This window comes from Apaloderma vittatum, unplaced genomic scaffold (assembly GCF_000703405.1).
Source record: "Apaloderma vittatum isolate BGI_N311 unplaced genomic scaffold, ASM70340v1 scaffold11381, whole genome shotgun sequence".
Classification (NCBI taxonomy): domain Eukaryota; kingdom Metazoa; phylum Chordata; class Aves; order Trogoniformes; family Trogonidae; genus Apaloderma; species Apaloderma vittatum.
The window spans coordinates 8,357-21,593 of NW_009697378.1; the positions used below are offsets into that span (position 1 = coordinate 8,357).

The 13,237-nt window shown below is 40.0% G+C and overlaps 1 protein-coding gene across 1 annotated transcript in view; it reads right to left on the minus strand.

Moving 5' to 3' along the window:
• Positions 1-13,237, minus strand: part of TRPM5 (transient receptor potential cation channel, subfamily M, member 5) — a 31,768-nt gene that overhangs the window by 2,415 nt on the left and 16,116 nt on the right. Inside the window, exons 14-21 of the mRNA XM_009877618.1 lie at positions 12,712-12,807; positions 10,130-10,388; positions 8,692-8,810; positions 8,046-8,178; positions 5,532-5,706; positions 3,337-3,505; positions 2,492-2,670; positions 1,530-1,662 (exon numbers count right to left, since the gene is read on the minus strand). Coding sequence (XP_009875920.1) covers positions 1,530-1,662; positions 2,492-2,670; positions 3,337-3,505; positions 5,532-5,706; positions 8,046-8,178; positions 8,692-8,810; positions 10,130-10,388; positions 12,712-12,807 — 1,263 coding nt within the window. The remainder of the gene's footprint in view (positions 1-1,529; positions 1,663-2,491; positions 2,671-3,336; positions 3,506-5,531; positions 5,707-8,045; positions 8,179-8,691; positions 8,811-10,129; positions 10,389-12,711; positions 12,808-13,237) is intronic.

The following is a 13,237-nucleotide window of genomic DNA, read 5'->3' on the forward strand; positions in this document are numbered from 1 at the left end:
TGCTGAGTATTTGTTGAGTGGAGGAACGTTTCTGGAATGCTCTCGTGCACCTGTTGCTCAGGGAGTCGCACACGGGTTGCAGCAGCCATTCGGCTCCCCTCCCGGTGAAGGGCTCAGCCCCAGCTGCTGTGGAAATCCCAGAGAGCCAAAAAGGAGCGTTCAGTCCTGCTCCGTGTCTCCAGCCACTTATGTCCCACCTGTGCCAAATGTTAACCCATCCCGGTGTGAGAACTGAGGCCACGATATTTTTTCCAGCAAACACAGGGGAGATGAGCCACTTTAAAATTTATACGAGATTTCAGTTTTAGAAACTGGCTTGACGTTCAAATCCCTTTTCCCAACTAGTCCAACGGGACTGTGCAGAGAACTTCCCTATTGTCACGTTCAAAGAATCACTTTTTGGGGATTTTTAGGGTTTCGTAAGATTTCAGATACACAGTGCTACTGCCAAAGAGCAAAGACCAAAAGACACAGGTTTAGTGTATTCATCTGAACATTTTTCAGTCTTTCTGGTTCTGCTTTACCTGAAATACAGTGAAGCCAGACTAATTTTACTTTTCCCCTCCAAGCAGTCCTTTCTAAATTACTGTGAATTCAGAGTCTACGTAGATTAGAGGGAGAAGAGTATTTTCTGAGAACTTACCGCAGTACGCTGTTCTGGTCTCCAGCTACTCTATGAGTTAGACAAATGGAGGTTTGTTTGGAAGGGCAGCACAGGAGGAAACAGGCAATGCAAGATCATTTCCAAGGAATTTTCTTATTATGATAACTTTCACAGCCATTGTGCCTCTATTTGAAGGCAGTTTTATCATAAGGGGAAACAGCTGAAACAGGTGTTAAAAGCTTCTTTAAAGAATTCTTTGCTGTCTGGCTTTCAGCGTTGCTGTAGAAGTTTGTTTTCCCTGCATATAGCTATTTTGTGTCTCTCTCTTAAAGGACTAAACCTCTGAATAATAATTTAGGACTTTTTTCTTTTAGAATACTAAACCAATTGAAATTTTATTCCTAGGAGGGAAGATATTTTAGAGAAGTACTTAAATGGAGACTCAATTTTAGGGCAAATATCATTAATTTCTTGTGGAAAGCTGTAGTCTCACGCCATAAAGGCATAAATAGTTGTTCTTCCACATCTGTGGGCTGGGGATAATTCAAGATATCTTAAACTTCCATTCAGAAGTCTAAGCCATTCGAAAGTCTGTTCTGTTCCTGCAGGAGGTGGAAGTACGTGCGCTACAGGATAGCAAAGCAACTATTCTTCCACCATTTCTCCAGGAATATGATTTTCATTGAGCGTGACTGCAGATTTGGTTGGAGCTTACGGGTCTGTAATTGGACATACTTCAGGAGTGCCAAAAACTCTTCTAATGTTGTAGTACTGCTTGCTGGCTTCTCACATTTTTTCACGGACTGCGTATTTCCTAAGAGCATTCTAGTTGGACCCTCCATATCGGCTTTACAAGCACCTGAATGTTTATGTCATTCAAAGCTGCAGACTAGCAAGGCACACACTGTGGGTCGGAACAACATACTTATTAGATGTTGCCTTCAGCCTTTCTTCGTTGCTTTCTTTCCTTTCTTGTTCAAGGTTTACAAGGTAATTTTCTTTTTGTACCAGCTCCCATGTTATGATTTTTTGATCTAGGCCAACTGAAAGATCTCTTTCTGTAGGGAAAAAAAAAATAACAATTGTATTTTTTCTTTTTCTCTTGTACTTGTATTTCTTATACTTATGTTTCTCATATTTCTCCTTTTTAGTCTTATACTAGTAATGAAAGGTTGCCGTGCCAAACCAAAATGAAATCTTGCTATTGCGGGCCCTTTGCCATTGCAGGAGTGTCATGTTATGAGAATGCAATGTTTTTAAGGAGTTTTAAATTGACACCTCTGTTGTAATAAACTATGGTCCATGAATCATAGAATGATTTGAGTTGGAAAGGTCACCTAGTCCAAACCCCGTGCAGGGAGCAGGGACATCTTCAACTAGACCAGGTTGCTCAGAGCCCCATCCAGCCTGACCTGGAACGTTTCCAGCGATGGGGCATCTGCCACCTCTCTGGGCAACCTGTGCCAGTGTTTCACCACCCTCATTGTGCAACATTTCTGCCTTGTATCTAGTCTGAATTTACGCTTTTTTAGTTTCAAATCATTACCCATTGTACTATTGTGACAGGCCCTGCTAAAAAGATTGCCCCTGTCTTTCTTATAGGCCCCATTTAAGTACTGAAAGGCCGCAATAAGGTCTCCCCAGAACCTTCTCTTCTTCAGGCTGAACAACTCCAACGCTCTAAAGAAATGCGTTGCAAGGAAGTGTTTATAGTAGAGTACACATTGTAAGTGTTAATTTTTCATTTGTACTCTCCTGGCACTCTGTTAAAAATGAATTTAGATTCTTGACTTCAGGAAATCTTAACTGCTCTACTGTTTTGCCGATGCAGCATGTCCTAGGAGAATGTCGGGGTCTCCAGTTGCTAGATGTTTGTTAACAACTCACCCAGACGTTCTTTTTTACGTTCCATTTTGTTGAAGATTCTTCTGAGAACCAGAGTTACGTGGTTAATAATGATAAAAGGTGGTGCTAAGGCAGGCCGGCCGTGATATTCAACAATGAGGTTGTAGCGCTGAATTTTCCAGAAGATGTCTGCGTTGCCCTGAACAACTTGAAAAGTGTAGCTGTAATTGAGGGGGGAAAAAATAAAGTATGTAACTGTTTTTACAACCACAAGCCAAAGCTTATTATTACAAAATTTACTCCCACGTTTACTTTAAAAAAGGAACAGCAAGCTCAGCAAGTGGTGTTAATTTAAGTTAAAGTTTAGATATTAAAATAACTGCAGTTGCAGTCTTCAAATATTAAAAAATAATTAGTTTGGGGTTTTTTTAAGAGAAAGGTAATTCCACTTCACTCAAGCAAGATCAGCAAACATGCCACGTCAGTTCTTCAACCAAATGAATCATTATTAGCCGCGTTGACACCAAGCATTTCCCCTCTGCGCAGATTATCCACTGTTAAGTCTGCCAAGTTTACAGCTGCTTCGCACCTGCAGACTTGCGCTGCGACACAGCCAGGAACCCAGACTCTGCTGTGCATGATTAATTGACTTTTTAGCAAGAGAAGAGGCTTCTTTTCTTCTTGCCTTTAATGTGGCAAGAGTAAGGATGATAAGAACTTAACAAGTGGCTGATGGCAGAGGTGTACCTATCAATCCCCAACCAATATTCATTAGGAAAATCACTGGTGTGTTCCTAATTGAACAGCCAAGAGCAGCGCGGTAAATGGGGGTGTTCTGTGAAACCTTTACAGCCTCTTGTCCCGATACTGCCTGAAACCGCTCTTACCTGAACATAGCGATCAGGAGATTCATAAGGAGAACGTTGGTGACGAGCAGAAAGACGACCAACAGAAGTATGACGAGCCAGTTGGCGTAGCTGTTGGGACAGGATGGCGAATCCTCCTGCAGGAACTGCAGTGAGTTAAACGTGCAGTTCCTGGGATGCATTCGTGATGCTGCAAGTGATGATAGAGAAATAAAAAAAAGAGGAGTTTGGACAAATCCTACTGCCACATGGATTTATTAGAGTGGAGACAAAAGCTTTGCATTTCAGTGAGCAAAACCTCATGCCTTTCAGCGAAGAACGGCATGAATTGCAAATTGTTCCTGCGGTTTGCAGTAATGCATTTTGTAGCAATTTCAATGCAAATAAAAACTGAATTAGTATCTCTAAACATGTCTTTTTGAGAACTAATGACATGGACAGATGTGTATATTTAGTACCTTTACTGTTAAGGTACAGAAAAAGGACAATCATGACACCAATTACTAAAATGAGATTTAATCTTGGCTCCATATAAACAACAGCATAATTTTGTTCTGAATATTTTACAATCATTAAAAGCCTAAACCGAATATTATGGTATTATTTCTGTATTGCCATCCAGCATTCTAAATTTTAACTACTTCGTAAATCCAAACTGTAGCCAAGGTTAGTAAGAATGGTTCTACTGCATCAGACTCTGCATCTTGTCTCCAGCTATGAATTAAATCAACAAATTTAGAGTAGTGTCATGACATTTACTTTTTTGTTCCCTATTTTTTCACTAATAATTCTTTTCCCCACTGCCACAGATAAGCCCATGATCCTATTGCTTAGAGCACACAGCTATATCAAAGCCCACCGCAGCTGGGACTGCTTTCAGCAGCTGCATTGCCTTATATTTATCTACACTGAATTTCATTTGGTGATTTAGCGCTCCTGAGGGTCCTCTGCAACTCATGGGTGTCAGCTTCAGTCTTCATAGCTCAGTAATGTGGTTCCACTAGCAAATTTTGTCTCCCTCATTACCCACCTTCTTTCCGGTATGTTTCATAAAGATGTTAAACAGAGTAAGCCCCAGAGGGCTCCAGGACAAATGGCTCCTTCTGGACGGTGCCTGTGTAATTAATTCTTGTTTTCTCTATCTTTTAAACCAGTTCATAATCCAGGTGAAGATGCTCTTTGGAGTCTCAGAAGTGAAAAGCACACATTTCTAGCGAATGCTAGATCTGACCTATTTTCAAATGAGATGAATCCTGTTCCAGAAATATTTGTTTCTCTCCAATTACTTTAATGGAAACGAGTGACTGGCTGTGCTGGCCGTGCTTACTCTGCAGGCATTTAAAGTTAAGCGACATGAGTCACACCCTGGCTCTCCTGTCTCATTCAGACTTTTTTTGCCTTTGCTCAGGCCTATGCTTTTTCTTATTAATGAACTTACCGGTTTGCTTCTGTCTCTGGGATTTTTTTTTAGTTCCCTCTATATTACCTCAAGTTTGAATCCTACTTCAGTATTGCCGCTGACATTTAGCACTGCTGTTCTGATGAAATGCTGTCACATTGCTTCAGCCTACTTTAGGAGAAGACCTATCTGTATTTTACCTGCTTACCTATCAAAAACGTTGCCTTCAAGCTCTTACATCTAAATATTTCCATGTCTTGCGATTATTTTTATGTTGTTTTGCTTGAAAGGTTGCACATATGCAACAACTAGCTTTATTTGATTTGGGCAGCTTTATCTTCAGAGTCAATAAACGCTCCAGAGGAATATTTATCCTAAAACGTGTGTGTTTGCTTATGGGCAGAGCTGTACTGCTTTAACACTGTCACCTTAAACTACTGCCAAAATGTATGGAGGTGCTATTATTTTAGTTTATGGAGTTATCTGGGTGTATGCTAAGCGGAATGGAAATGGATTAAAGTGAAAGACGGCATGCCAGCCTTTAAAACTGCAAGTCCTTGTGTGAATATTTCAGAGAGCTTGCTTAAAGAGGGCCAACCCATATGCTCACATGTAATTCTACAATGCACATTATCTCTCTGCAAACACTCTATTTGTATCATAGCAATGTGAAAGCTTTGGCCTGTAGGACAAGGATTGAATAAATAAAACAATGAAGAAAAAAAAAAGACGACAATACTGGGAGGGAATTCCATGCTCTAATCAGAAGTGTGCATTAGAAATTGGCCAAGTTACAAGGGGAAAGAAATTTCCTCACTGTCTATTTCATCCAGTGGAATCTGGCCAAATATCTGAAGGTAGGGACGATAAAGCACCCTTCTGAATATCCATTCCACTCGACTGTCATTGGGATGAAGTAGAGCTTGAGTTGTCACACCGTAGGCAATGAGCCACACGCTCAAGAAAAATAGAAAGAAGAAAACATCCTTCATCTGAAAAAGAGAAGAGGAAGGGAGAAAAGGAGGAGAGGTGACTGTAATAGCATAGTCAAAGAACAGTAATCTTTCTCTATGAAAACAGCTCAAATAATTCTGTGTTTTTACAAGCTTGTTTAGGTGGAATAGGACACAGAATTCCTCGCTTGATCTTGCTGTTATCATATTGTTCTTGGCCCATAATCAGCATTTTTCTGTGACAGCTCATTTAGATAAAGGCATGTTTTAAATTAAAACCTCGCTTTTCAATCATCTGGCATTTAAAACACATTTTATCTCTTAAGTAAATCTCATTGCACCTTTTAAATGTGGATTTTCTGTGAGATCTTACAGCACCAATGCCTGCTTTACTGTGAATTATGAGAGTTCTGCTGCAACCCCAAATCCTGGTACGGTCGGTGCTCGGTGGTGAGCCACCGACAGAGCAGATCCTCGAAGGGATCAGGTAGCTTCTGCCTTGTGTTTTCAAGCTAAGTAATGCATCCAAGGGATTGTTTTCAGGGCTTCCTGCTTTTAAACACTATGTTTCTCTACAGAAGCAGAAGTAATTGAATCCTAAAACACTTACTTAAAAAAACAAAACAAAACAAAAGACAACCAACCAAAACAAAACTAATACGTATTTCAAGTGCAGTAATTTTTCCCTGGTGGAAGATGAACACTTTACCCTCTTCCCATCTAATCGGACGGAGTTCATTAGGGACTGTAAATTTGTTTCAATTAGATGATTGGATTGTGCAGTTCCCCAGAAGCACAGGCGTTGCAGACCTCCAGGATGTTACTTAGAGTTCTATTAAAAAACATGGTCATGTCCCTCTGACTTCCAACAATCTATTTTGGTTTTTGACAGGTGTCATAGTTAAGAGAGAGTAGGGGCAAATTTGGAGATTTTATTTTTTTGTCAAATCTGCAGTGTCTCAGTGAACGGGAATTGTTCTGGCGTCGAGCTGCCTTTTTTGCAGTGACCAGTCTTGTTTCAGCAATTCTGCAGCAAGGCTAAAAAGGAGGAAGGCAGAAAGAGACAATCTTGGTTTCCTTCTCTGTTTTGCTTGGACCCACCCAATGAACCTTTCAAAAACGTATCATTTGCTGAAGTAACTCAAACTGTTCTTTCATCTGATGGACAGTTGAACTCCCAAAGCTGAGGCATTGTGTTGGCTTGGATGGGGGCAAGATGAAAGGTTCCGTTTCAGGGTTTTGTCTAAGCTGCTGTTTATGTTCTTATTTGCATCTTTTTGGCGTGTGCATTATCTCATGTGACTTCAGATGCCAACGCAGTAGACACATCACTGTATTTGTCCAAGGCCCTGGTTTAGCTTGGTATGCAGCAAGGAAGGGTTAGGAGTTGTACATCTGACTTGTTCTCTTACCAAAAAAAAGAAAAAAAAGTCTGCTAATGCTGTAAGCTAGATAACTGCTAGACAACTGTTCAAGGGCAAATATTTATTTGCCATTTAGTCCTTTTCTACTCCAAGCAAATGTCATATTAGAGTTCCAGTTACTGCATTTGTAGACAAAGCTAAATAGCTTGGTAGTTATGTTTATTCAATGTATAGGCTTGTTTAGACTGTAGAGCTTTTACTGAGCTCTGCCCCCAGTCACAGATCAAATATTTGCAGATTCTACCATTGCAGTTACAATTAGGTGAACTCCTATTAATCAGTTACTAGGAGCTTATTGGCCTAGAGGATTAACATGCCTAAATAGAAAGCTACTTCAACACACCAGTGCACAGTAACTGGAGTCCTAATGTCTCATTTCCTTCAGGATAGAGGTAATAAATGAAAATCTTTTGTCAACATCTTCCAATCTGCACTCACAAAATATGTTTCCAGTGTAACCTGGAGCTACAAAGTACAAGCAGGAATAACTCCTGTGGGAAAGCTGCAACTATCCTTTGCCAAAGGTTTTTTTTTTCACACTTCTTGCAAATAACAAACTATCTCCCCCATGCAGAGCAGACTAACTGAGTAAATGTCCTGCCCTTCTTTAAATGACCCATCCTCTGTCTGAGGTCTCTGCTCTGAATGCACACAGCTTATGAAGCAGGAGAACTAGCAGTAAGTCAAAGACACTCTTCATTAGCCAGATCTGAGGATAAACCATTAGGTAAGGTACAAGCATTAATAAACTGGGACCGATTTATTACACTACAGATCTCTTTGGAAGCATCCGATTCAAACTTATTGCATCTAATACTCATGCTAAATAAGAAAGCTTTACAAATATAAAAATAAGGATAGATTATAAATGGATTTTCTTTGTAAAGAGAAGATTTCCTACTCTCCATTTCTTAGAAAGCAGAAGTATTTACCTGAGAGAGACTACACACTTACCATCCTTTCCACAATTATGATCTTTGGTCCAAGTTGTTTGTGGATTGCAAAGATGTGTATAAGTCTAAGCGTAAACACCATAAAGTCAATGGCAAGTATTGTACGGCCAGCTTGAAAAGTCGAGTTCAGCATCCTGCAGAGCACATGAAATGAAATATCAGATCGCAGGTAATACTGCTGGGAAGTATTTTCTCAAATATTACACTCAGTTTCCAGGCATAGCCTAGTGAGGAAAAAGCAAGTGCTTCAGGGCTGTGGTTGCACAAGCCTGTAAGGAGAATGCAGCATAAAGTCTGTATATTGATGAGAAATAGCTGAAAGATGGAGGGACACTGTATTCTCTGTCTTGGCTTCCAGAAAAAAAAATAAAAATAAAAAATTATACATTGAGTAAAAATAATTGTCACGACCAACCAAACAAAAAAAAACACCACAGCTTTTCTGTGTCTGTCCAGTTATACCAATATATTTTTTTTTGGTCTCTGGAGCAAATTCTATGATTCTGCAGAATTTTAGAGGCTTTTTATTGCACAAACATGTCTCGAAGCTTGTGAAATGTCACAGCCTGTCCTCAGGTGCACATGAGACTCTCCTGTCATTTGACACACTGCTGATGCTGACCCCACCATGTGGAACAGACACATACCTGCACGTCACCCCAATGATGAAGAGGAAGATGGCCACCATGTCACATTTGTTCCAGTTGTCCTCCACATACACTTTAAATTTTTTCATTAAATTTGTGTCTTCGTCTGTATAGAAGCTCTGAAAAAGAGAAATGATCATCGGTATTGACGTTTCCAGTTTCACTATTTCCCTGTGACTTTTAACGTAATACCTGTTTCCTTTTTCATTGCAAAGAGCAAAACCAAATTCCTGGTGTAACAGGAAAAAAGCTTGAAAGCATAAGCTTGATATACTTTATTAAGACACAAAAGTTGGATGAAAAAGAAAACAAATCAAATCATTTTATTCTTAAGAATCTTTGAGACCTGATTTAAGATTTTGTCAGCATTTGCACTGTTAAAACAATACAACTTCCAGTCAAAGTTTGGTTTCTAGACTGTCTAACCAGCATGAGCAGCTTTGGCATTTCTATACTGGAACTGTCAGTGAGTGCACATTTGATTATCTAGGCACAGAGTTGGGTTTCTTAATTAAGTTTTAGCCTGGCGCCCTTCAAGTTTTACAAGTTTATAATGAAATGTTCTTTAACCCAAGTATTTTTCATGTTCCTCTCTGATTATGTGTGGCCTCGCTGCCTAATTTCAAATAAACTGTAACAAACTGGGATCCTCTTTAGTGTTCCTCTTGCTTAAATAATGAACACCTAATTGTTCTTCCAGAGTAAATGTTTATAACTGCTTTTTTGTGTCTAAAGAGGACAGCTTTATGCACCCACAGTTGGCAACACACTAGCACCATTGTTCACACATTATTTTGGTTGTTGAGCTGAGGACGTTCCAAAACGACTGGGAGCGTAATGGAGAAGGGGGTTTTGTTTGTGTTTTTGTGTGGAGTTGTTTTTCGTTTGGTTTGTGTTTGTTTGGTTTTTTTAAAGAAAAACAAACCAGAAAGAGATCTGCTAATGATTTGAGTTGAGAAGTGTTTTAGGGAAAACATAAACAAACTGAATTCGCCGACTCAGGTTTTTTAAGCAGTCTCCAGCAGGGAAGAATCTCTTAAAAAGATGCAGAGCTGTCTGTTGTGTTCCCAGGTGTAGAATATAACTTCCAACTGACAGTATTTGTGGTGGGAGGATCTAGTTAGGGGGAGTGAAATCAGAGAGATACTTTGCGAAGGGAAGGACACCTGAATCTGAGCAGCCCACTTGACTTGGCTACAGCTGGAGCAGGATGGAAAACAGACGTGGAGTTACAGGTTTAAGTGGTGGAAGAAGAGCTTGCTCTGGGAGAAAGAAGGGGAGTGTTCTGGACAAGGTAAGTTTTGTGTTGCTTGTCTGTGCAAAACCGTACCTGATGCTTGAAGTCTTCATGGCTGTGGAGTTATACAGATTGGAAATCTATTTAAAATATTGCTTCAAATTTTACTGTGTTATTACTAAGATGTTGTAGGTTACTGACCTGTCGAATTTCTTCCAAGACCAGGGTAAAAACCCAGAAGTAAAGTATAATTTCTTTAGCAGATGGACCCTCAGGTGGAGGCGGCTTAAAGTCCAGTAAAAGGACATAAGTAAATAGAAATAGAAAAGCAAAATACATTATAACATTCCCCATAAATACAGTTACGGGGGCACTCCAGAATTTTCTCCACCGAGTAAACATGAATGTCGCCCACGCTGTGTTTTCAGAAGGTTTCTGCTTTTCCAGTTTGCCATTTCCTCTGCAAAAGAAAAAGAATACAGGCTTGGTGATGCTTTCCTAAAATTAACTTGTGGGAATAGCCTCAGCAGTACTCTATATAAAGCTTCTTGTAGGAGAGTAACAAGCAGATGCTGGGGGTGGCAAGGAGGAAGGCTGCAGAAGTCAGAGCATTCGTGTTACCATAGCAGAAATATTTCAAGTCAAAAAGAAAGTTTTGAGAAACAAAGTTACACTGGACTTAAATGCATGTTCTTGTTATTTCAGTCTTGCGTTAATTTGATTTGCAACTTTGTTGTGTCCTGCCTGTTGTACAAATACACAAGGAGAGGGGGAAGGGGGCTAACTTCATCATCCTAAATAATAGGAAAGAAAAGCAAATGACCAATGTATTTTTGTGTCAATTCCTCATTATTTTGGCTCTAAAAAATTCTTCTGGTGTTTGCATGTGGCAGTTTTTGTTGTTGCTCTTGGCTTTGAACAATTCTTCTTTTTTGACCCAGTCTCAGAAGTGCTGGATTATATTAAGCATGTCTTTCTTGACTAACCTTGCTGAAGTCTGAGAGAACTACTTAAGGCATACTTTAGTCCTTTACACAACTGTAAGCGCTGGCATCTTGCCCTTTACAATCAGAGTAAATTGCAGAAAAAGTAATATAGAAGCCTTTGAGCAAGAAAAGTTGACCTCATAAATTATTTATGAAGGTAGGCTTTGGCTATTGTGGAATTACACAAGTATTTCGGTAACCAAAGGGAAATCTGACCTGTACATCTCCAGTTGTTTTTGCTGTGTTTTGGAACACGAAGTGCTATCTATTGGCTGTGGAGATTATGCTGAGCAGAAAATGCGAGTTCCCTGTACTTGATAGCAATCTGATCTTAGTGTAAGGTTTTGTTTCCATATAAATTGTTCTCCTGTGCAAGCTAGGAATGTTACTGGATCTTGAATTCTGTGATTCTGACTCGGAGAGCTGTGGTCCCTAACAAAGCATGTGCACACTAGGGTGTGACTTCAATTTCACCTCACCAAAAATAAACAATGGCTCTTCACTTTTTTTTAATTTCCCCCAACATTCTTGCTAATTATTCAGTACATTTGTAACTAGGCAAAGTTTCTGCTCACTGCCAGTCTTTTCTGTGTGCCGGATTCTGTACTACCTCTCGATGTGTGACATCATGAGATGCGTTCCCATGGTAACGGGCTAATATCACAAACAGATAATTGCAGCTTTACTGTAAGACGCTGAAATAGATCTGGGAGGGAGAAAGCCTCTTTGTTCAAATGGATTGCGAAGATAATGGCAATTGGAACGCACAATGTAATGCCCAAGCCACGCTTCACACGGGGTACAGAAGTGCTTTATGACATTGCTTACAAATAGCTCCCAAGAGGCAGATGCTTTTACACCTGTTTTATAGATTAGGGAGGGAGAGAGAAGAACTAACGATTTTCTCCAATATACCAGCAGTTAAATGCCAGGGGTAGAAATAGAACCTAATAACTCTGACTTGGTCCAGCACTTCATACTGCAGATGATGCTTCCTTGCCTCTGCGGTTCTCACATTTCCGAAGTTCTGTATCATTGAAAAGCTCGTGCTTAATCCAAGTGCCTCGTTTGCACTGTTTAGCCATTACGAGGACTTTCTAGCCTGACTTAAGTCCTTTGGCAATGAGCATGGCAGAGGTATAGGTTGGGATTTGGAAGTTCTGAACCACAGATCTATGAATGGCCACAAGCAACTGACGACATGGTCTTCGTGCTCAGGTACCTATTTGTGTAATGCTCACTCTAAGTCCTAAGTTTGTTGTTGCACTTCAGGCTCCTCAGAGACCATCTTTTAAAATATAAAATGAAGAGCACTGGTATGGCAAGAATACCCATGTGGGCAAGTACTTCTGTTGCTGCCTTTGTAGCAAAGTATGTAGTGATGCAGTCGAATAATGTAACAGTTTGTTATGAACCTTCTTTCTGCTCAGCTTGGTAATCTGATGGGGGCTTAGTTTCTAAATCCAATGTGTATCTGCTATCCCGAGCTGAAGGGAATCTTGGGAATTGCTTTCTGATTCCCCAGGTGTTAAGCAGATTCCTTGTTCTGTAGAAATTACCTGCTCCGAACAAGTAAAGTTGTGTCTCCTTGAAACAGTGGTATATTCGTTTATTTTCTGTGTTCCTTTTAAAGAGCAATAACTGCAGTAATCGGAGGGCACAGCCCTTCGAGGAGTAATGACTCTCCTGGTCCTTCAGATGCTCCTTAGAACATTTGCTGGTAGCTAATCCACAAAAAGCTTCATGTTCTTTGACTGTTGCCACAGAAGTGATATCAACTAATGGTTTTAAACTTACCTGTCTTCTTCCTTGGAAAAAAAGAGGGTCCTTTCTGTATCTAAGCTGTCCAGCTCTCTAAATGGCTCTGGCTCATTCTTTGATTGTTTTTCCTCACTGTAAGGAAATAAACTCGTTAGTTGAAAGATGATAATTAGCAATTTTTCACTGCTAAATTGGCATTCATACAGAACTGCTAGCATTTACTTATCTTGGACTCGCTCCTCTGAGAAGCTATCAAATACTGTAATCCTTACCTCTGCAAATTCTGTTTATTTGTAAGGAAAAGGCTGATGTCACCCACAAGATTCAGAGAAGTGATAATTGGCATGCTTCACAAAGATGGAATGCTCAGTTTCGTCAAATTACTTAGGATTTGAGCAGAAATAAACCCCTTGATTGCTCCTAGAAGACAACACCTCAATGTTCCGCTCCTAGTTACTCTTAGTAGCAATTAAGGGAGATAAATGCCAGAAGCAGTAGGGAACATGCATTTCCAGGGAAGGAAGGCAAAAAATGTCCTCAGAAGACCAAATTTGGGAAGGCT